Raw genomic sequence first — 22,021 nt, 5'->3', positions numbered from 1 at the left:
TTCCCCAAAGCCCCCTTCACCCCATCCATCCATCTCCTAGGACGTCCTCTCATGTTCACTCCCTCCACATCTGCCTTCTATACCTCCTTTACTAGTCTTTCTTCACTCATTCTTTCCATGTGTCCAAACCATCCTATTACTCTTTATTTCTTATAATAGATAAAATGAAAAGCACCCCAGATTCAAGTAACCTATCCTTATATTTTCTACTCCATATGTAGTTCTCGCTACCTAAATGGCAGCAGCAGTTCCCACGCTAATCAGACTCGATCCTCCTCACAAAACAATACTCCGTACAGTTCCCTAAAGCATCCTCGCTAATATTAATTAATTTCAGACAGGAATAGTAAACAATATAATCTTTTAATTTTTATTTGGAGAATAATCCTTTGCACCTGCAAAAAGTATTACACATGAGCTTCCTTTGATCTATTTAGGACATATTTATGTACATAAATACTAAAACCTCAGTCGCACGGTACAAACATCATAAGGAAAGTTGCCCCCTAGATCTCCTTCTACTCCCCTATGATGGCAGAGTTTCAGGGTTCCACTTCTGTGGAAACTTTCACAAGACTCCAACAGAAGTACAACTCGAACATTTACCATCTTGGAGACATTTCCAAAGTTCCAGCTGACAATGTTCCCATCACTTTTTGTTATTTAATCATTGGATATTTCAGGTACTTTTGGAGAAATCTTGAACACTCACCCAATCAATCCTGAAATTAAATTAAAAAATTACATGTAAGTTGTACAATATCTAAAAGTTGATATCAAATAATTTCAGCCATTATACTACAAGCAAACTTCACAGGCATCCCATATACCAACTAAATGGTTCTGTGGTCAGTTGCACTCACCATAATATCCAACATTCTGCCAGGACCCAGAAGCACCACACTGAAACAAGAAGTTCTGTCATCACATGAATTTACTAAATAGCAATTTTTATCCCACTATATTCAATCAGAAAACCCAATCAATCATGAAGATCAGAGACTCTAGTCTGAATTACGGATAAAATTCATCATTCATTCACTCCATTTAGTACATGGTAAAGGCTACTAACAACTCACCTCAACTTCTACAGCTTTGTTATGGTTCCTATAGCAGTATAAAGGATGTGGGTCAAAATGTCAAAGCAGTGTGGACATACTACAGGAAGAATTGGAATAGTAATCCTCCAATTGATGTTTTTGCCAATCTCAGAATCGCAAATTGAACTTTTTTTTTTTATCCTTGAAAAAGAAGATGTATGGAGGTAAGTACCTAATGCAGAATAAAATTTCCTTCACATAGCAAAATTAAGTCAGGAAATTTTGGTGGGTGATGAATGTTTGTCATCAAATAGTTATGTGTGGTACATAGGTCATCATTAATGGATATACATTTATAATCATGAAGAATAATCTCACCTTGTTTTCAAATATCGCCTGTAGAACTTTAGATCGCAATCTCAACAACCCTGAAGAAAAAAAAAAATAATAATAATAATAATGAAGAACCAAACGCACAATAAATATACCCAAGATAATAACTGAAGTCAGGAAATTTTGGTGGGTGATGAATGTTTGTCATCAAATTTTTATGTGTGGTACATAGATCATCATGAATGGATATAGCATTTTAATCCTGAACATTGATCTCACCTTCTAATCACCAGTAGAACTCTTGATCATTAGTCCTCCATTTCAACAACCCTGAAAAGACAAAATACATGTAGTAAAGTACCAAATGCAGAATAAAAATTCCCAAGGGAACAACTGAAGTCAGGAAATTTTGGTGGGTGATGAATGTTTGTCATCAAATATTTATGTGTGGTACATAGATCATCATGAATGGATATAGCATTTTAATCCTGAACATTGATCTCACCTTCTAATCACCAGTAGAACTCTTGATCATTAGTCCTCCATTTCAACAACCCTGAAAAGACAAAATACATGTAGTGAAGTACCAAATGCAGAATAAAAATTCCTAAGGTAACAACTGAAGTCAGGAAATTTTGGTGGGTGATGAATGTTTGTCATCAAATATTTATGTGTGGTACATAGATCATCATGAATAGATATAGCATTTTAATCCTGAACATTGATCTCACCTATCACCAGTAGAACTCTTGATCATTAATCCTCCATTTCAACAACCCTGAAAAGACAAAATACATGTAGTGAAGTACCAAATGCAGAATAAAAATTCCCAAGGGAACAACTGAAGTCAGGAAATTTTGGTGGGTGATGAATGTTTGTCATCAAATTTTTATGTGTGGTACATAGATCATCATGAGTGCAAATGCCATGTAGATACTGAACATTAATCTCACCTTATAATATTGCCTGTTGAACGTTCGTTACATCTTCCATACTCAGGTGTATTTGATGGGTGAATATTGGTCATCAGAAGTATGTGGTAAACAGATCTCCATTCTAAAAAACTGAAACAAGATGCCAGTATGAGCACAAAAATAATTATAATTTTGCAATACAACAACATCACATTATCAGGTAAGTTTGGTGGGTGATGAATATTTGTCATCATCTGATTATGTGTGGTACATGAATCATCATAGATGTAACATTACTAAAGACACTAGTCATTCTGCTACTCCCTCCCAAGGAGAAAAAGAACTTGATACTTTTAATTGTATGTGCAACCCTATATTGACAAGCTACATTCTGCACCTTAGTTTATCTTCAGAAAAAACATACCATTAAATCTTCTTTGGCACACAATTGGAAGATCTATACAACACCATATGTCAGCTGGGTGAATATTTAATCTGAAAAATGAAAGACCATTCAGTAAACCTGCCACCACACAATTAACCATATCAATTACTTTAACCTCAGAAAACCCAATCTTTCATGGATATCAGAGACTCTAGTCTGAATTAAGGATGGAATTCATCACAATATGGTAAATTTATTCTGAAAACTTGTACTACATACCTGACATTCAAACATCACCATGGAATGCTGCTGTCAACTTGAGTCTAAACCAACCACATGCTGTCAATACAAAAAACAAGCAAATAAATTTATACAAGTATAAATCAGGACTTACAATAACTGCATAATCCCCATAGCAAAGAGCACAAATATTGCGTCTTCAACTAAAGACCTTGTGAAACCCAATTAGATGCATTACCCCAACCATCACTGCATTTGAAATCCAACAAAGGCTTAGATAAATACATATATACCAAGGCTTTCTCCCCCCCTTACAAAGAGGTAGCCAAAAAGAAAAAGGCATAAAACCATTTCCACCCATTCCATCCCTAAATACACTGCCCTCCCTCATATCTTAGCTCCTCCTGGATGATGGGTCATTCCTGCACCTTGTCGCAATGTCGTAAGACACAGCAAGACCACTTCATTAAATCGGTGACCCCCCTATGCCGAGTGAAAAATTTCTCACACCTACCTCACCCCCCCATCCATTCCACCTCATGCATCACAGCATCATCCATATACAACCATTCTCCATTCACCCCGGTCTTCTGCCCCCTTCACCCCATCCATCCATCTTATCCTAGGATGCCCCCTCATGTTCACTCCCTCCAATAGAGTGTATATATATATACATACATATACCAAGGCTTTTTCCCCCTTACAAGGGAGGTAGCCAAAAAGGGAAAGGCATAAAAACACTCCCACCCATTTCATCCCTACATACACTCCACACCCCTCCCTCTCATCTGAGCACCTCCTGGATGACGGGTCATCCCTGCACCCTGCCCACCGCCCTGGGTCAGAAGCAGTGTCGCAAGACACAGCAAGGCCACTTCATTTAATCGGCGACCCCCCTTGCATATAAGGAGAAGACGGGGAGAAATCCCTTCGGGCTGCGTCAAAATTTACTCACACATACTACCCCACCCCCCTGCCCATTCCTCCTCATATAAAATAATAAATACACACACCAAGCACATTTTCCCATTACAAAGGAGATAGTCAAAAGGCATAAATCCACTCCCACAGCTCTCCCTCTCATTCTGGCTTTGTGTCCAAACCATCTTTTGTATGTTCCATGTTACTGCCCCATCCATCCTACAATTGAATTGAATTTATGAAGTCTGTGGCTATTTGCCACGCGCCGGAGCCAAAGGCCATTCAGCGCATATATATCGACTAGTTATCTATACATCCATCCTACAAGGTTCACTTATACTTACCAATATCAGGATTCCAGTGACGAACCAATTCACTGCCCCTGGTCTCTTGCAGAGGACCTGCAGTCTTCTGGTCAAGTACATTCTATGGAAATAAAACTTTACTTGAACACTTTAAGTAGTCAGCCTAAATTGTGTTATGGTGAATAATTCAGTGTCGACAAAATATCAGCAACTATGTTTCTGAAGACCGTCGCGACAATTTCATCAAAGAATACAAAAATAAAAGATTAAACACAAAATTACCAACCTTTTGAGTAAATTTGGTAGCCAGACTACAATTTCTTCGTTTAGATGAAGCTTACAGGATGATGGGAATCCACTACATTCTGTCAAATTAAAACAAACTTGAACATCCGATATGATCTTATTTAAGTTTTAGGAACATGGAACATTTCAGTGTCGACAACATATCAGCAACTATGTTTCTGAAGACCGTCGCGACAATTTCATCAAAGAATACAAAAATAAAAGATTAAACACAAAATTACCAACCTTTTGAGTAAATTTGGTAGCCAGACTACAATTTCTTCGTTTAGATGAAGCTTACAGGATGATGGGAATCCACTACATTCTGTCAAATTAAAACAAACTTGAACATCTGATATGATTATATTTAAGTTTTAGGAACATGGAACATTTCAGTGTCGACAACATATCAGCAACTATGTTTCTGAAGACCGTCGCGACAATTTCATCAAAGAATACAAAAATAAAAGATTAAACACAAAATTACCAACCTTTTGAGTAAATTTGGTAGCCAGACTACAATTTCTTAGTTTAGATGAAGCTTACAGGATGATGGGAATCCACTACATTCTGTCAAATTAAAACAAACTTGAACATCCGATATGATTTTATTTAAGTTTTAGGAACATGGAACATTTCAGTGTCGACAACATATCAGCAACTATGTTTCTGAAGACCGTCGCGACAATTTCATCACAATATACTACAAGAACAGAATAACCACAAAATTACCAACCTTGTAAATTTGGAGAAACTTGACCATTTTTTCTTGGTCTAGATGTGTACATCACAGGATGACATGAATCAACTACATCCTGTCAACAGCAGAAATTTATCTTTAACATTTGAAGTTGTTTTTCAAGTTTGATGTATTCAACAAGAAATAGTTCAGTGTCGACAAGCTATCAGCACTTATGGTTCTGAATACCGTAGAGACAATATCATCACAATACATGGCATAGGTAAACGTATTTTTTTAACTGCCCACCTCAAAGAAGTTTAGGTCTGTATACAATCTTGCACCAAACATCACGTCAGCAAAACTAGAGTAGCATTAAGGAAATGTTACTTTATACTGCAGACCTGGAAACCAGCAAAAATAAAAACATTACCACACACACCATTACTCTGACTGCCACCTTCCTCCGGAGGAGGAGGAAGGCCAAACGTATTCTGTATGCATATCATACATTTGTATGTGGTTTTCTAGAAGTACCCCATAACAATACTTTGAAGTCCTGCTGGTGACCACATTCAATTTTGCCACAGTGCAAAAGTGCACTACAATAAATGTAGACCACTGATCGCTGTGGCCAAGTTAAATTAGGAATTTCTCTCAACCTCAAGCATCCTTGAAATTCTAATTCAGATTCCCCTTCCTCTCTGCCTACTCACATTTATCAACATTTGTAGTTTGCCACTACTACCCTTTATATCAAGGTCCATAGAACGAAAACCCCAATCTGCATGTTTCAAGGAACCCCTGTGGAGTTAGATAGGATGACGTATATCACATTATTACAATAACCAAGAATAGGTGTAAAGATTTGAAAGCTGACCAAAGCAGCTGGAACAATCATGTCACCAATGTCTTGGAACATTCATGTACACCATGTATTTCCCACATTCCCATTGACTGGATTTCTTGGCCCATTCTTCTCATACACTCAACCTAGTATTTGAAAAAATGCCAGTTCCCTGTCTCATCTCCATACTGTGGCGGGTCATCCCTGTATCTTGTCCACTGTCCTGTGTTAGTGACGTAAGACACAGCAAAGTCGCTTCATTAAATCTGTGACCCCCCCTTGTGCAGAAAAGAAGACTGGGAGAAATCCCTTTGTGAAAGTCAATTTTTTCTCACACATACACCCCCCCCCCTCCACATCCCACCTCATGCATCACATCATCCATATACGACCATTCTCCATTTACCCGTCTTCTGTCCTCTCCCTACCTTCCCCAAAGCACCTTTCACCCCATCCATCTCATCCTAAGTTGCCCCTCATGGTCACTCCCTCCACATCTGCCTTCCATACCTTTCACTAGTCTTTCTTCACTCATTCTTTCCATGTGTCCAAACCATCCCAATACTCTTTCATCCACCCTTATCTCCCAACTCCCTTAACACCTTCATTCTCCTCATTTCTCACTCTAACCAGCATAGCAACCCCCATCATACTTCTCTCACTCTAACCAGCATATTAACCCCCATAATACTTCTCAGATACCTCATCTCAAACACAAACTCTTTCTAGAAACATGGAACCTAACAGGAAGAGGAAATGAAACATGGAACGTAAGTGGGGTAGAGAGGATCCTCCACTATCCTAAATACTACTTGCTTCACACCTGCCAAAGTTCAATTTAGATCACATGCTCCCAAATGTGGAGCCCAATCCTTCACACATTAACCACAGATTACTTCTTATAACACAATAGTAAAGCTTTTGATGCTATCCCCTGCCACAATCTAATAAAATATATAACACAGACATGCACAATAACACCAAAAGATGGCTGGCCAATTATCTGGCAGGTAGGAATGCTTGCGTCATATAATGGCCAATCGTCGCGCATCAGAAACATTAAGAATGGAGTACCACAGGGCTCTGTTCTATCCCCCATGCTCTTTAATCTATACATGCATGACATACCCACACCAGACACCTCAGAAATACAAATCTCTGGAACGTAAGTGGGGTAGAGAGGAGCCTCCACTATCCTAAATACTACTTGCTTCACACCTGCCAAAGTTCAATTTAGATCACATGCTCCCAAATGTGGAGCCCAATCCTTCACACACTAACCACAGATTACTTCTTATAACACAATAGTAAAGCTTTTGATGCTATCCCCTGCCACAATCTAATAAAATATATAACACAGACATGCACAATAACACCAAAAGATGGCTGGCCAATTATCTGGCAGGTAGGAATGCTTGTGTCATATAATGGCCAATCGTCGCGCATCAGAAACATTAAGAATGGAGTACCACAGGGCTCTGTTCTATCCCCCATGCATGACATACCCACACCAGACACCTCAGAAATACAAATCTCTTCCTACGCAGATGAAATAACAATCAAATGCACACATCGTAACACGGACAAAGCTGCAGAAATAATCCAGCTATACCTTGATACACTCAACACATGGTTCATTAGACTCAATAGCTCCAACCAAATCTACAGCAACTCTCCTCACCAACTGGACAAAAGAACACGCAGTTGGTAGAACGATGAACTACTAGCATGGTGGTGCGCGTAGTGCTTGGTTAGAATCCTGCCCAGGGCCGAAATTAATTTTGGTACAGCTGCGCTTCGGGTCGTTACTCTGACTCTCGTGGGCGGGGAGTTGGGGGTGTGTGTGTGTGAAAGGTCATAGCATTACCCATAGATCGGACCTACGAGCTCTGAGCTCTCTTCCAGGAGGGAAATAGCTGTCGATCACGAGTCGAAAACATGATCCAAAAGACCAAGTGAATACATAACTCATCTCTACATCAACAACACTAATACCACACACAAACATACCGAAAATTCTTGGTGTAACATACGATACATCCATGTCTTTCAAACAACACTTCAAATATAAAAAACAAATGCACACCTAGACTTAACGCACTTAAGTCAATCACTGAAACATTTGGACAAAACAAAGAAACGAATACAACAATATACAAACAATGCATACGCTCAGTGATGAATTATGCGAGTCCTGCATGGGCTCCTAATCTCAGTGAGACACACCACATCACCCTTCAAATCATACCAAACAAAGCCCTAAAAACAATTACAGGCTGCAAAAATACAACACCTACAGACCATTTACACCATGAAACAAAAGTCCTCAAAGTCAAGGACCACCTCGACATGAGAGGCACAAACACTTGCCGCAGCCACCACAAACACATCACACCCGCTACACAGAACACCCACACACACACCAAGAAACATTAAAACAACACCCAAAGACCTGCATCACAAATAGCTACTCTTCTCTTCCTCCACAACCACCAAATATGAGCCTCCGGAAACATATTCATAATCATCACTCACCGCTCCATTAACACACTGAAAGACAACACATTGCTGCATGCCAGACCCTCTGATATCCACCCTTCTGAATCCTCTCTCCAACGAAAGGACAGAGTCCACCTGGCCAGACTGTGGTGTGGCCACCACCCAGCACTTAAGCTACCAGAAGATGTTGGATGACCGCATTGTGAACAGCTGCCCAGGATGTAACACTTCACCCCATACCATACAACACATAATGGAAGACTGCATTATACAAAATCATGCACGCAAACAACACTGTCAAATTAAAACAAACTTGAACATCCAATATGAATTTATTTAAGTTTTAGGAACATGGAACATTTCAGTGTCGACAACATATCAGCAACTATGTTTCTGAAGACCGTCGCGACAATTTCATCACAATATACTACAAGAACAGAATAACCACAAAACTACCAACCTTGTGAATTTGGAGAAACATGACCATTGTTTCTTGGTCTAGATGTGTACATCACAGGATGACATGAATCAACTACATCCTGTCAACAGCAGAAATTTATCTTTAACATTTGAAGTTGTTTTTCAAGTTTGATGTATTCAACAAGAAATAGTTCAGTGTCGACAAGCTATCAGCACTTATGGTTCTGAATACCGTAGAGACAATATCATCACAATACATGGCATAGGTAAACGTATTTTTTTAACTGCCCACCTCAAAGAAGTTTAGGTCTGTATACAATCTTGCACCAAACATCACGTCAGCAAAACTAGAGTAGCATTAAGGAAATGTTACTTTATACTGCAAAGACCTGGAAACCAGCAAAAATAAAAACATTACCACACACACCATTACTCTGACTGCCACCTTCCTCCGGAGGAGGAGGAAGGCCAAACGTATTCTGTATGCATATCATACATTTGTATGTGGTTTTCTAGAAGTACCCCATAACAATACTTTGAAGTCCTGCTGGTGACCACATTCAATTTTGCCACAGTGCAAAAGTGCACTACAATAAATGTAGAACACTGATCGCTGTGGCCAAGTTAAATTAGGAATTTCTCTCAACCTCAAGCATCCTTGAAATTCTAATTCAGATTCCCCTTCCTCTCTGCCTACTCACATTTATCAACATGGTAAATAGCAAATAACCATTTGTAGTTTGCCACTACTACCCTTTATATCAAGGTCCATAGAACGAAAACCCCAATCTTCATGTTTCAAGGAACCCCTGTGGAGTTAGATAGGATGATGTATATCACATTATTACAATAACCAAGAATAGGTGTAAAGATTTGAAAGCTGACCAAAGCAGCTGGAACAATCATGTCACCAATGTCTTGGAACATTCATGTACACCATGTATTTCCCACATTCCCATTGACTGGATTTCTTGGCCCATTCTTCTCATACACTCAACCTAGTATTTGAAAAAATGCCAGTTCCCTGTCTCATCTCCATACTGTGGCGGGTCATCCCTGTATCTTGTCCACTGTCCTATGTTAGTGTCGTAAGACACAGCAAGGTTGCTTCATTAACCGCTTCCATACGGTGCCGCACACGTAGGCGTCATGGACTTAGATCTCGGTGGCAGCAGCCAATGCCAGCCGTACGACGTGTCGTAATAATACTCGCATCATAAAATATAGTCACCGCTTATATCGATCGTTCTCTCTTCACCCGTGAATTTTGATAACCATAGAAAATGCGATTACAAAAGAATTAAAAAGAATGTCATTATGGAGGGGCGACTACAATAAATATAATCAAGACGCCGATATGGCAGCCTCGCGAATACACTCGCTCCCCATGACGCCTACGTGTGCGGCACCGTATGGAAGGGGTTAAATCTGCGACCCCCCTTGTGCAGAAAAGAAGACTGGGAGAAACCCCTTTGTGCAAGTCAATTTTTTCTCACACATACAAACCCCCCCCCATCCCACCACATGCATCACATCATCCATATACAATTCAATTTTTTCTCACACATACAAACCCCCCCCATCCATATACAACCATTTTCCATTTACCCGTCTTCTGTCCTCTCCAGACCTTCCCCAAAGCACCTTTCACCCCATCCATCTCATCCGAAGTTGCCCCTCATGGTCACTCCCTCCACATCTGCCTTCCATACCTTTCACTAGTCTTTCTTCACTCATTCTTTCCATGTGTCCAAACCATCCCAATACTCTTTCATCCACCCTCATCTCCCAACTCCCTTAACACCTTCATTCTCCTCATTTCTCACTCTAACCAGCATAGCAACCCCCATCATACTTCTCTCACTCTAACCAGCATATTAACCCCCATAATACTTCTCAGATACCTCATCTCAAACACAAACTCTTTCTAGAAACATGGAACCTAACAGGAAGAGGAAAGGAAACATGGAACGTAAGTGGGGTAGAGAGGAGCCTCCACTTATCCTAAATATTACTTGCTTCACACCTGCCACACACACAAAAAAAAAAAGGGGGTGGGTGGGTTTGTATGTGCTCCCAAATGTGGAGCCCCATCCTTCACACATTAACCACAGATTACTTCTTATAACACAATAGTAAAGCTTTTGATGCTATCCCCTGCCAAAATCTAATAAAATATATAACAGACATCCAGAAGAGGTTGGATGACCGCATTATGAACAGCTGCCCAGGATGTAACACTTCACCCCATACCATACAACACATAATGGAAGACTGCATTATACACAATCATGCACGCAAACAACACAACATACACAGTTTCGGCTGTGGCATTCCTTGGGGAGATGGGACTGCTCGGACAGACAGTCTAGGGAACAACAACAATAACCAGCAATAATCATTCATTGTATACCTAATAACCACTTGCCAATTATCAATAGTTAATTTCAAATACACATACCTGAAGAATTTCATGTACTTTGAGGTTAACTGGCAGCTTGCGACAGTCCTGTGAAGCAAATTAGGGTATTAACTTTGACAATATGGTTTTATATATTATAAACACCCTGTTAGTATCAGCTGGGACTGTTACATCAATGATATCAGGCGAAAGATGGTTTGATCATCACTTTAAAATAAAAATTTCTAATACTGCAATACAATTACCTTAAATCTTTTGAAAACACTTCAACATAGTATGTACTCTTGCATACTACTTCTGCATTTGATGCTTGTTTACTTGAGAATACCTGCAAGTTTAAAATGAAATCATTAGTTTTTTTCCAATTTCATAAAATTTCATACAATATTCAAGTATCAGCATGTTGGGACAAAGTGTACATCACAAGGTCAGGTGAAAGATGGTTTGTCATCACTTAATATTTAAACTCCCAACAACAGTCAATTTTGTAGATTACCTTTTATGATGCCCACAACTTTCTCAGAGAAGCCTGTTCACAAGTTTCTTAGCAGCAGCTTGCACCAGGATCTGCAGTCAGCCCATTGCACTTGATTCCTTGCAGTTCACCCACAGATCTTGTTTTAGCCGAATACTTTGGCCATATTCCATGGTGCCCTACGGACGACCAACCCTGAAAAATAAAATCTGTCAGCACAGCTTCATTACCATATTAATATACAATAAATAATCTATATCAGCGACTTACGTACAACCATCAGAATTCAGCACAAAAAAAACTCATCAGCAAAGAAAATTCTATGAACGAGTTGTATCATTGGCTCGCCATCTCCAAATTACCTGAAAGAAATAGAGCTCTATTATCAACAGCCCTATGCATAAAAATCCCTTCTCCAATTCAAGGATTCAGTAAAAAATTAGAGTGCAATACATTATAATCACAGAAATCATACAATGTGTTCATCAGAATCAATGTATAATTTTAACACAATAGTGCACTACACCAACCTAAGGTTTTTCAATGGTTGCTTGAACAAAGATCCTCTGGGCATCTATGCCTTCCTTCCTGTTGATGGTTTGTCTCGAGATATACTCATTAGTTCTCATAACAAAACCTTCTTTCTCAAACAATTTTGCCACTTCTTCAATCGAGAAATAGTAGCTCCTGTAAGATAATTGGAAACTAAGTATAGTGGAAAGAACTTTCAATAAACTAAATGCACATTTTGCAAACAAGTTACAGAGAAAGAACTAAGAATTTACATACCTAGTCCCATCCTGTCTCACATAAAAGTTTTCACCAAGTTTGCTTCCAGGACCAAATCTAATCTGAGCCATGTCATACAACCCATAATCTCTGAAGAGTATCAATCCACCTGGACTTAGGCATTTATGAAGATTCCTCACCACTGCTGTAAAATTTTCTGGGTGTATGGCTGATAATACAAATATCAGGCTTATAACATCAACTAAATCTTGCCCCACTGTACTCGATAGATCATCCTGCAAAGTGAACCAACATTACTGACCATAATAATAGAATTTACTGTTCCCAACACCATTCCTTCCTATTTTCATTCTAAAGATGTCTAGTACAGAATATCAGTATGTTGTGATTCTAGTCTGCATACAATGGAGAGTAATATGTAAGTTTGATCGAATTATGCTATCCAATGTGGAGAGCACAAGCGGCTTTGTATACCTATCATTCTTAATGTGCTGCTCTTTGTGAGGGAATCTGGTTTCAGAGTAGACCTACATGTACCATTATATGGCACCCAGTTGTTAATCTTAATGATTGGAGTTTTTGTAGGTTGGCTTTCCATAATGTGTAACAACGGTTGCATTTGTTGTATGCAGCATCCAAGTTCCTTCAAACCGCCCAAATTCTGACTTATTGTTACATGTTCACTTTATGTACCTTAAACTTGTCTATGTATTAGGTTACCATCAGGTTTGTACAAAAATGCCAAATATTTAGGGGTTTTTCTCCAGTGCAAGCAAAATAGATTCATTTGTCTGAGCACAAAATTCCATATAGAAAGCAAGAAGATACTTCACATACCTTTGTTACATCGCAAACAAATGCTTTTACATTAGTTTCGTTGTAAAGTGGATTGTCCTTCACCAACTGAATGGCTCGAGGTGAGAAATCACACACATAAAAGAACATGTTTACACCATCTTCTATTAGTGGATAAACAAAGTTGCCAACTCCACATCCAACCTGTAGATAAAAGATCATTAGTTCCACTGGTGGCTGCATTACATTATTATATACACACATCTTTTCTATCTATATACAGAACTTTTCCTCCTTACAAGGGAGGTAGCCAAGCCTGAGGCATGTACCTATTCCCACCCATTTCACTTCCATCTTAGCTCATAGATGGGGTCATCCCTGCATCCACCGAATGCATGGGTCAAACACAATGCAGCAAGACAGTACATACACAGCAAGGCCACTTCACCCACCCACATCCCCTCACGCAGAAAAAGACAGGGAGAAATCTCTTTCGGCTGCAACAAAATATCATTCACACATAAGCACACATCCCTTCCTTGCATTACAGTATTATGCATACAATAATTCTCCTGCCTTCTCCCTTGCTCAGTGCCCCCTTCACCCCATCAGTCCGTCTCATCCTTGGTTGTCCCCAAGTTCACTCCATCAACCTCCACCATTCCTATTAAGTTTTTTCACTTCTTTAGGCATGGTTACGGCTGAGAAATGCAATATTTGGGGTCAGAAAGAAGTATACGAGATAGCAACATGAAAATGGAATTCCTGATATTTGAGCTGAAGTAGGTCTCATGAGATGCAAAAAGTCGCTATGAGTACAATGCAATTCGAATTATCCATCTAGCTGTCCTAGTTCTCGAGATATTGCATTTTGAATGGAATTAAATCGGGCCGAAACGTGCGGTCTGACTAATAGCCGATCAAACGTAAACAATGACCGTTTTTACTGACAGGAACAATATATAAAAATTTAGCATATGTTTGCATTATTTGACCTATTTTCTTTAAGATGTGCGATTTCCATGTAATTTGATCAAAGAATTACGTTTTTATCCTCTGCAAAATTACCCACCAGCTACGAATACCGTCAAATTACATGAAAATAACACATTTGAAAGAAAATAGTTTGAATAATTCAACTATATGCAATCTATTACACTAATAACAAACTTAATAGTGTAGTTTGATCCATACCACCAGTGATCATAGATAGCGGGCAGGACGAATCGTAGCTGTGGTCCGTAATATTACGGAGGATAAAAATGTAACTTCTTTGATCAAATTACATGAAAATCACACATTTTAAAGAGAATAGTTCAAATAATTCAACTATAAGTCTATTACACTAATAACATAATAGTAATAAACTTAATAGTGATGTTTGATCCATAACACCAGTGATAGACAAGATGGCGGGATGGATGTTGACGTTATCCGATAATCCGACACGATAGAAAAAAAACTAATTGGTACAACCGATTTCTCAGCTCTTCCGTAACATGCTGCCTTTATTTTGGTATTAGAATAATCCGCAAGACTAGTAGTTTTCATTCATTTTGGTCAGTTGCCAATACACTGAATTTATTTAGCTCTTTTTTTTTTACGCTGAAACCTAAACCAATTTTTTGATTTACTGCTGAATGCAGGCCGCCATGTTTACCACGTACCGACATGTAACTGATGATGTAATCGTTTGAAATTTACTACGATTGTAGTAAATACACTCGCATAACATTTGTATGAATGAAATTTTGCAGTTTGCATGGCGTGCGTATAAAATGACGTGCTATTGTGCTCGTCATCGATGGTGGTGCCTCTGGTGGTGTTGGACTTACCTAACTTTTTGGTATGGGTGGACAAACTGGGGTCAGAAAGATATATATGAGAGCACTTTTTGGTATCGGTGGACAAACTGTATCTCAAACTTTTGGTGGGAAGACTAAAACAACAAGATCGTCCAACATGTGCACACACCCCTCCAGTCCTCAGGCACTACCCGCCCCCCCTCAGACACACATTAAACAAACGTAAGCTCAAAATTCACATCTAACTTGCCTCCAGCAATGTTCTTCGACACTTAGGGTCTCCAGTCAACTCTTCAAATTCTCGAGTTGTCCAGTGCCTGTCCTTAAAGAATCTTGTCTCGTTCCGTTTATAAAATTTGTCCCAGTTCTTGCCTGCTTCAACTTCGAGCTTGTTCCGAGAAAATTCTGAAACCAACCCTCTTGAATCCTGTTTCTGTAACTTTTCCTCTTCCTCTGGACTTAAAACTTTAACGTGAGAATTAAGCACATCCTTGTCCATGTTGACCTGCAAGAAAAGAGTAAAAAGTTACAAAGGGTTCATGGAGAAACCAAAAGGTTTCTTCCCCCTCCTTTATTAAGGTGGTTGCCAGAACAGTTTTCCCTTTTATACCAGCCAATTACCAACGAATGACTATCTCTATTTCCTGCCTATGTTTGGTGCAAAGCATCACCTATATGAGCAATGATCATGGTCATTAGAGCCATTGGCCAATACGGGTCGAGGTAAACCCATAGAACATATATATTTTTTAACGCTACAAATACCTCTGTGAGGGGCACCATCCTAGCCTCCCGATAGGGTGTGTGTGCAACGTTAACTATATCTAATTTACTGTAGCAGATTTTTACATTTTGATTAAAAATATTTGAGGTTTAAAGTTACGCAAGATCATTTTGGGTTCCTCATCTGCTAAATGAAGACTTATGCATTCAACACAATACATCATACACAAGATAGATGGCCCAACTCCACAATATAGAATTGGATACCTTTAATATTTTATCAAATGCTGCATCAGCTATTGCCAGTTATTAGTTGTCCATATCACTGGTTCACCATCCTTAAATTATCATAATTAACAATAATCAAGAATGTATTTACCAGAAACAAGTCTACTTGTATTAATAAAGTTAAAGAAAAAACCATCCTTGGTTGGTAATTAGAGAGACTGATGGTATTCGTAGCTGTGGTTGGTAATTTTGCAAAGTATAATGCAACCTTGATCAAATTACGCAAAAATCACAAATTTTAAAGAAAATAGGTCGAATAGTGCAGCCATATTCCAATTTTTTGTATAAAATTGTGCATTTGAGCAAAAAAGTGCTTGTTCGGGTTTGGTTGGTAAGCAGCGAGACCCCTGATTTATTTGTTTACACAAGCCCATATCTCATGCATCAAGAGCTACCGTTGGCTCATCATTTCTGCTCTTTTGAAACAACCAATTAGTGGTCATTTAAGAATAGCTGTTTGAAGAGACAGTTTGGAGTGCAACTTCTTCGTAAACGCGTTGATAGTTATACTGACAGCAGCTTTACCACGTTTTCAGCGTTTTAAAAGTAAAAATATAATTAAATGTTTCAAATGATTAATGTTTCATGCTAACAAAAATTGTGACAATACTAACTGTGCCTAAAAGCTTAGTGAAAATTAGGGGTCTTTAATGATGGCACAGGTGACAGGAGGCAGACTCAAATTGTACTCTTTGTTTCTTCTTCAGCTGATATATATTGATTGTGGTATGAATGATGAGTAACCATGACCATGAAGAAGCGAGTGATGTTCGGCAACAAACTGCTGAAATTGGTGAAAATGAAAGTGACAGTAGTGAAGATTTCCACACAATCAATTCTTCAAATAAAAACTAAAAAGTAAAGACTAATGTTCACACATGACCATGAAGAAGCGAGTGATATGATTTGGCAACAAACTGCTGAAATTGGTGAAAATGAAAGTGACGATAGTGAAGATTTTCACACAATCAATTCTTCATATAATAAATAAGTATAATGTTCACACTGATTTATTAATGCTCAGATTTTTTTTTTACTTTCAATGTTTACCCATGTTCATTATAGTATTTTATACATCACTGAAGTTCACTTTTTAAGCTTTAAAAAGATATATAATTCTTTATGGTTTGTATACGAGTTAGTACATTAATGAAACAGGTAAATAACTGTGCTGGCCTTTGTTGTTTACATACGCAAGCTTAAGAGCGCTCCATGGTCTATCTTATCAACGGAGTAAGGGGTGTTAAACCCTCATTAACCAAAACTTTGACAAGTCTCCATTCCCAATTTCCGTAAGTAACAACCATAGACAAGTCCTTTTCCTACCATCATAGTCTGGAATAAATTTTGGATCACCCAAATACAGAACTAAACCAATCTTATCGTTTTGTGATGACAACTAGATCCCAACAACAGCATTGATTTCACTCTCCTCGTAGTATTTTAAGTATATAACGGTCTTGAAACATGTGCACATAGAATGAACATTGTCAAATCACATTAAATCAACATGTGCACATTGAATGAACATTGTCAAATCACATTAAATCACCAACAGCCAGCCTTAACATGCACTGAACGGGCCTACGAAATGTATCAACCCCCAATCTATTTCACCTTCCAATGCCTTCGACCCATGCTGGTCTCGACAACAAATCACATTTGGACTGTTTTAAACACGTATGACTATAGTGCGCACCAAATTACATTTACGTGGTGCATAATTACTGGCAGAGCTACACATTTTACCAGTTGTGTCAACTCAAGTAATGCATTTATACACTGTTTACGTGTAATTTATTTGATCTGGATTCTATCCACAAAGTTTTCGATAGCATTATCTTTCTGTGTAATATATCCTTCATTTCGACTTGTACCTCTTATTTCATCCCCACAATTCAATCTTAGCAGAATGCTGTGTCTATATGTACACCTAGACCACGACGATATAAAATGATGAACTCAAATATCTACGATTACACATTTGCTTTCCGAACACACCTACCCTGGCTGCAGCGCCGACAGAAATGAACGATGCGGTGGTACCGTGGAGTAAACTCAGCACAGCAAAATAAACCTAAAAACAATGGAAAAGTGCCATGCGCACAAGGTCTTTCTCACATTTAAGACATCGTTACAACTCTTTTGGGTCCTTTGTGTTAATGTTGTAAATAGATATGATACTTATAAAAAATATCTTGGTACTATTGGTGCTAAGATAAGAGGGAGGGTGGAGGGGTATGGAGTGTATTCAGGGATGGAATGGGTGGAAGTGATTTTATGTCTTTTACTTTTTGGCTACCTCCCTTGTAAGGGGGAAAAAGCCTTGGTATATGTATGTACTATTGGAACTTATTTCAAATCAATGTTACCATTTACGAGATGGAAGGAGGAGGAGAAGGAGGAGGAGGAGAAGGAGGAGGAGGAGAAGGAGGAGGAGAAGAAGGAGGAGGAGAAGAAGGAGGAGGAGAAGAAGGAGGAGGAGGAGGAGGAGGAGGAGGAGGAGAAGAGGAGGAGGAGGAGAAGAAGAAGGAGGAGAAGAAGAAGGAGGAGAAGAAGAAGAAGGAGGAGAAGAAATAGAAGAAGAAGAAGAAGAAGAAGAAGAAGAAGAAGAAGAAGAAGAAGAAGAAGAAGAAGAAGAAGAAGAAGAAGAAGAAGAAGAAGAAGAAGAAGAAGAAGAAGAAGAAGAAGAAGAAGAAGAAGAAGAAGAAGAAGAAGAAGAAGAAGAAGAAGAAGAAAGAAGAAGAAGAAGAAGAAGAAGAAGAAGAAGAAGAAGAAGAAGAAGAAGAAGAAGAAGAAGAACAAGAACAACAAGAACAACAAGAACAAGAAAAAGAAAAAGAAGAAGAAGGAGAAGGAGAAGGAGAAGGAGAAGGAGGAGGAGGAGGAGGAGGAGGAGGAGGAGGAGGAGGAGGAGGAGGAGGAGGAGGAGGAGAAGAAGAAGAAGAAGAAGAAGAAGAAGAAGAAGAAGAAGAAGAAGAAGAAGAAGAAGAGAAGAAGAAGAAGAAGAAGAAGAAGAAGAAGAAGAAGAAGAAGAAGAAGAAGAAGAAGAAGAAGAAGAAGAAGAAGAAGAAGAAGAAGAAGAAGAAGAAGAAGAAGAAGAAGAAGAAGAAGAAGAAGAAGAAGAAGAAGAAGAAGAAGAAGAAGAAGAAGAAGAAGAAGAAGGAGGAGGAGGAGGAGGAGGAGGAGGAGGAGGAGAAGAAGAAGGAGAAGAAGAAGAAGAAGGAGAAGAAGAAGGAGGAGGAGGAGAAGAAGGAGAAGGAGAAGGGGGAGGAGGAGAAGGAGGAGAAGAAGAAGAAGAAGGAAAAGAAGGAGAAAAGAAGAAGAAGCTTCCCCGACTGGAGGTACTGTATTTTGACGTCTTTTTTTTCTCGTCGTCTCCTTGGACGCGGAAGTATCACAAACGGCAAAGGAAATGAGAATTGCTATGAAATGGAATACGTTGTGTATCACTTGCACTGCAGTTTCTATTCACTTTACGAACAATTGTGAACATTACGCGTTCATTAAACCACCATAATGAGCCATCTGAAGAAATTCCATAAGGATGCTACCAATCCTCCTGGTTTGGAGAAGGGGGGGGGCATAGCCTCTATAACTTAGCCAACGTATTTGGTGGATGTATCATTTCCTAACTGGCGATTTTTCTCATCTCCAACCAAATGCAATAATTGAAATGCCTCCACTGAAGAAACCAAGTATCCATCTATCTATTTATATTCACCATGGGGCTTCCTTTCTATAAGGGATGTTGCCAGCCAGCCAACCCATCATCCAATTGTTTACATTTTATCTTAGCTATTCGTTCAAAGTTCATCCCTGGCTATTGCCCTTTGCCTGGGTCAGAAGCAATGCAGTAAGAGGAGGAGGAGAAGAAGGAAAAGGAGAAGAAGGAAAAGAAGATGAAGTAGAAGTAGAAGAAGGAGGAGAAGGAGGAGAAGGAGGAGGAGGAGCTGAAGGAGAATGAGAAGAGGGAGGAGGAGAAGGAAGAGGAGGAGGAGGAGGGAGGGGGAGAAGAAGGAGGAGAAGAAACTGCTTTCTGAGTGGACAGAGTTCTCCCAGGGCAAGGAAATGTACATCTCCAGCAGACAGATGATCGGGGACCTACTTGCTGAAGACCATAAGAACCAGCTGGGCCTGGATGATGCTTTGCTTCTGATGCATGCAGCAGTTGTACTGAGGAAATGCTGTCCCTAGAGGCAAGAGCCATTCACTGGTTCTTTTGCCAGACTCTCTGACATCTCCTGTCCCTGGACAGTTGAGAAGTTTCCTGAATATCCTACTCCAGGGCCCATCAATCTTGCAGGCACAGACACAAGGCAGGGCAAGAGTTGCAAATGCCATTGTCCAACATATGTCCTCACCTTTGCCAACCGTCCTTTAAACAACAAAAAGGAAAGCAAATCAGGCAGTGCTCAGAGAAACTCCCCCCTCATAACCAAGCTCTTCCTGTCCATTCAGTCTCGACCTGATGCAGACATGGAAAAATTCTTCCAGTATGAGAACCAGAGTGAGCCACCAAGTCTCTCATATCAAGGGTCACTAAGGTCTGATAAGAAGTCAGATATTCTAAGAGTGCCTGAAGGCACCCACTGGTCTCTCACCTACAGCTAAGGCAGCCATAGTTGTGGTGCTTAACATGGCAGCTGTTCTACACATGGTTTGGCCCACATCAGCTCACGTATTCCTGGATTATGCGTCAGAGCATCTGGTGCCATTTGTCCAGTTACAAGTCGCTCCAACTGTCACATGGGTGGATGCTGTCTGGGACACCTACCCAGTTGAAAACCTCAAAACCCTGACACACTGGCATCGTGGCTTAGGTCCACGTACCAGGATAGGAGATGGCCACACTTGCATTCTGAAGCAGGACTGGAACAATGGGTTCCTCAAGAACATCAACAATAAGAAAGAGCTTTTCCCATTCCTCAGTGCACAGCTTGTAAAGCATGACCTCGGTGAGAGGCTTCTCCTTAGTACCAACTTGCAGAGTGTGCTCTCCAACAAACAAGCAGACATCTCTGGTCTTCAGCCATGTAACTACACCGAGACTGACATCAGGATACTGCTCCATCTTGCCCATGCAGCCAACCAGGGCCACCAGGTTGCATTGGTGCACACACTTGACAGTGATGTGGTCATTCAGGCCATACACTTGTTTGTATCACTTGGCCTATCTGAGTTGTGGGTCTGCCTTGGCAGTGAAAAGAAAATACGTGATATATTCACAAACTGTCTGCCCAGCTGGAACCTTTGAGATGCCTGGCTTTGCCAATTTTTCATGCAGTCACAGGTTGTGAAACTGTCACACTTCTTGGGATGTGATAAAAAAACAGGTTGGTTAGCCTGGCAGAGCACCTCTGAACTGACAGACACACTGGTACCCCTAACAAATAACCCCCAAGAGCTTGGCCTGCAGTCCCTGCACATGCAAACTGTAGAGTGCTTTGTTGTTGTCAAGTACAGCAAAGGCTGTGGCCTAGTAAAGGTCAATGAAGAGAAGCTTCAACTCTTCTACAGTGGAAAGAAACCACCGGAAGCCTTGCCACCAACCAAGGCAGTGCTGTATCAGCACATCCACAGGGCAGTGCTGCAGGCCACTCCCTGGAGTCAAGAGACTTTAGTTCAGCAGGACATTCTTGACTTTCAGGATGGGGATGGCACAAGAGAAATAGTGGTGGGTGTTTGCTTTTCTGGACAACCCTCAAGGGCAGCAAAGCCTGCCCCATCCTCCTGCAGTGTAGCTGTCTGAAGTCATGCACAGGGAACTGCAAGTGTAGCAGGGCAAGTATGCATTCCACAGGCCTTTACAAATGTGAAGGAGGGTGTGTCAACAATGAGGACACATGAACATCGTACATTGCATACCAGTCACTCTCTGTCATATGGAGAGTG

At 39.9% G+C, this 22,021-nt stretch overlaps 1 protein-coding gene across 14 annotated transcripts; it reads right to left on the bottom strand.

The window, feature by feature from the left end:
- Window positions 1-356: 356 nt before the first annotated feature.
- On the bottom strand, window positions 357-18,263 carry LOC143032319 (tRNA N(3)-cytidine methyltransferase METTL6). Of its 14 annotated transcripts, none has more exons than XR_012967099.1 (26): window positions 18,132-18,263; window positions 15,366-15,620; window positions 13,353-13,514; window positions 12,555-12,790; window positions 12,296-12,452; window positions 11,787-11,960; window positions 11,536-11,618; window positions 11,330-11,377; window positions 9,161-9,257; window positions 8,909-8,987; window positions 5,412-5,506; window positions 5,160-5,238; window positions 4,915-4,993; window positions 4,670-4,748; window positions 4,425-4,503; window positions 4,178-4,259; window positions 2,952-3,011; window positions 2,712-2,782; window positions 2,327-2,437; window positions 2,105-2,151; window positions 1,879-1,929; window positions 1,653-1,703; window positions 1,419-1,468; window positions 1,080-1,241; window positions 864-903; window positions 357-722 (listed from the first exon to the last, which is right to left on the bottom strand). XR_012967099.1 is itself a non-coding variant. In XM_076196855.1 (6 exons), the coding sequence occupies exons 1-5, from the start codon at window positions 17,762-17,764 to the stop codon at window positions 12,296-12,298; spliced, it is 831 nt and encodes a 276-aa protein (XP_076052970.1). In that variant the 5' UTR covers window positions 17,765-17,779; the 3' UTR covers window positions 11,967-12,127. The 14 variants fall into 14 exon arrangements, 1 of the variants encoding a protein (XP_076052970.1); XR_012967087.1 differs by lacking the exon at window positions 18,132-18,263 and adding an exon at window positions 17,744-17,779; XR_012967090.1 differs by lacking the exon at window positions 18,132-18,263 and adding an exon at window positions 17,744-17,779 and having other exon boundaries at window positions 2,327-2,429.
- Window positions 18,264-22,021: the final 3,758 nt, after the last annotated feature.

The sequence above is a fragment of the Oratosquilla oratoria genome, chromosome 13, assembly GCF_046742065.1.
Source record: "Oratosquilla oratoria isolate Oo_2021 chromosome 13, ASM4674206v1, whole genome shotgun sequence".
Lineage (NCBI taxonomy): Eukaryota > Metazoa > Arthropoda > Malacostraca > Stomatopoda > Squillidae > Oratosquilla > Oratosquilla oratoria.
This window is presented reverse-complemented; position numbering and strand designations above follow the sequence as displayed.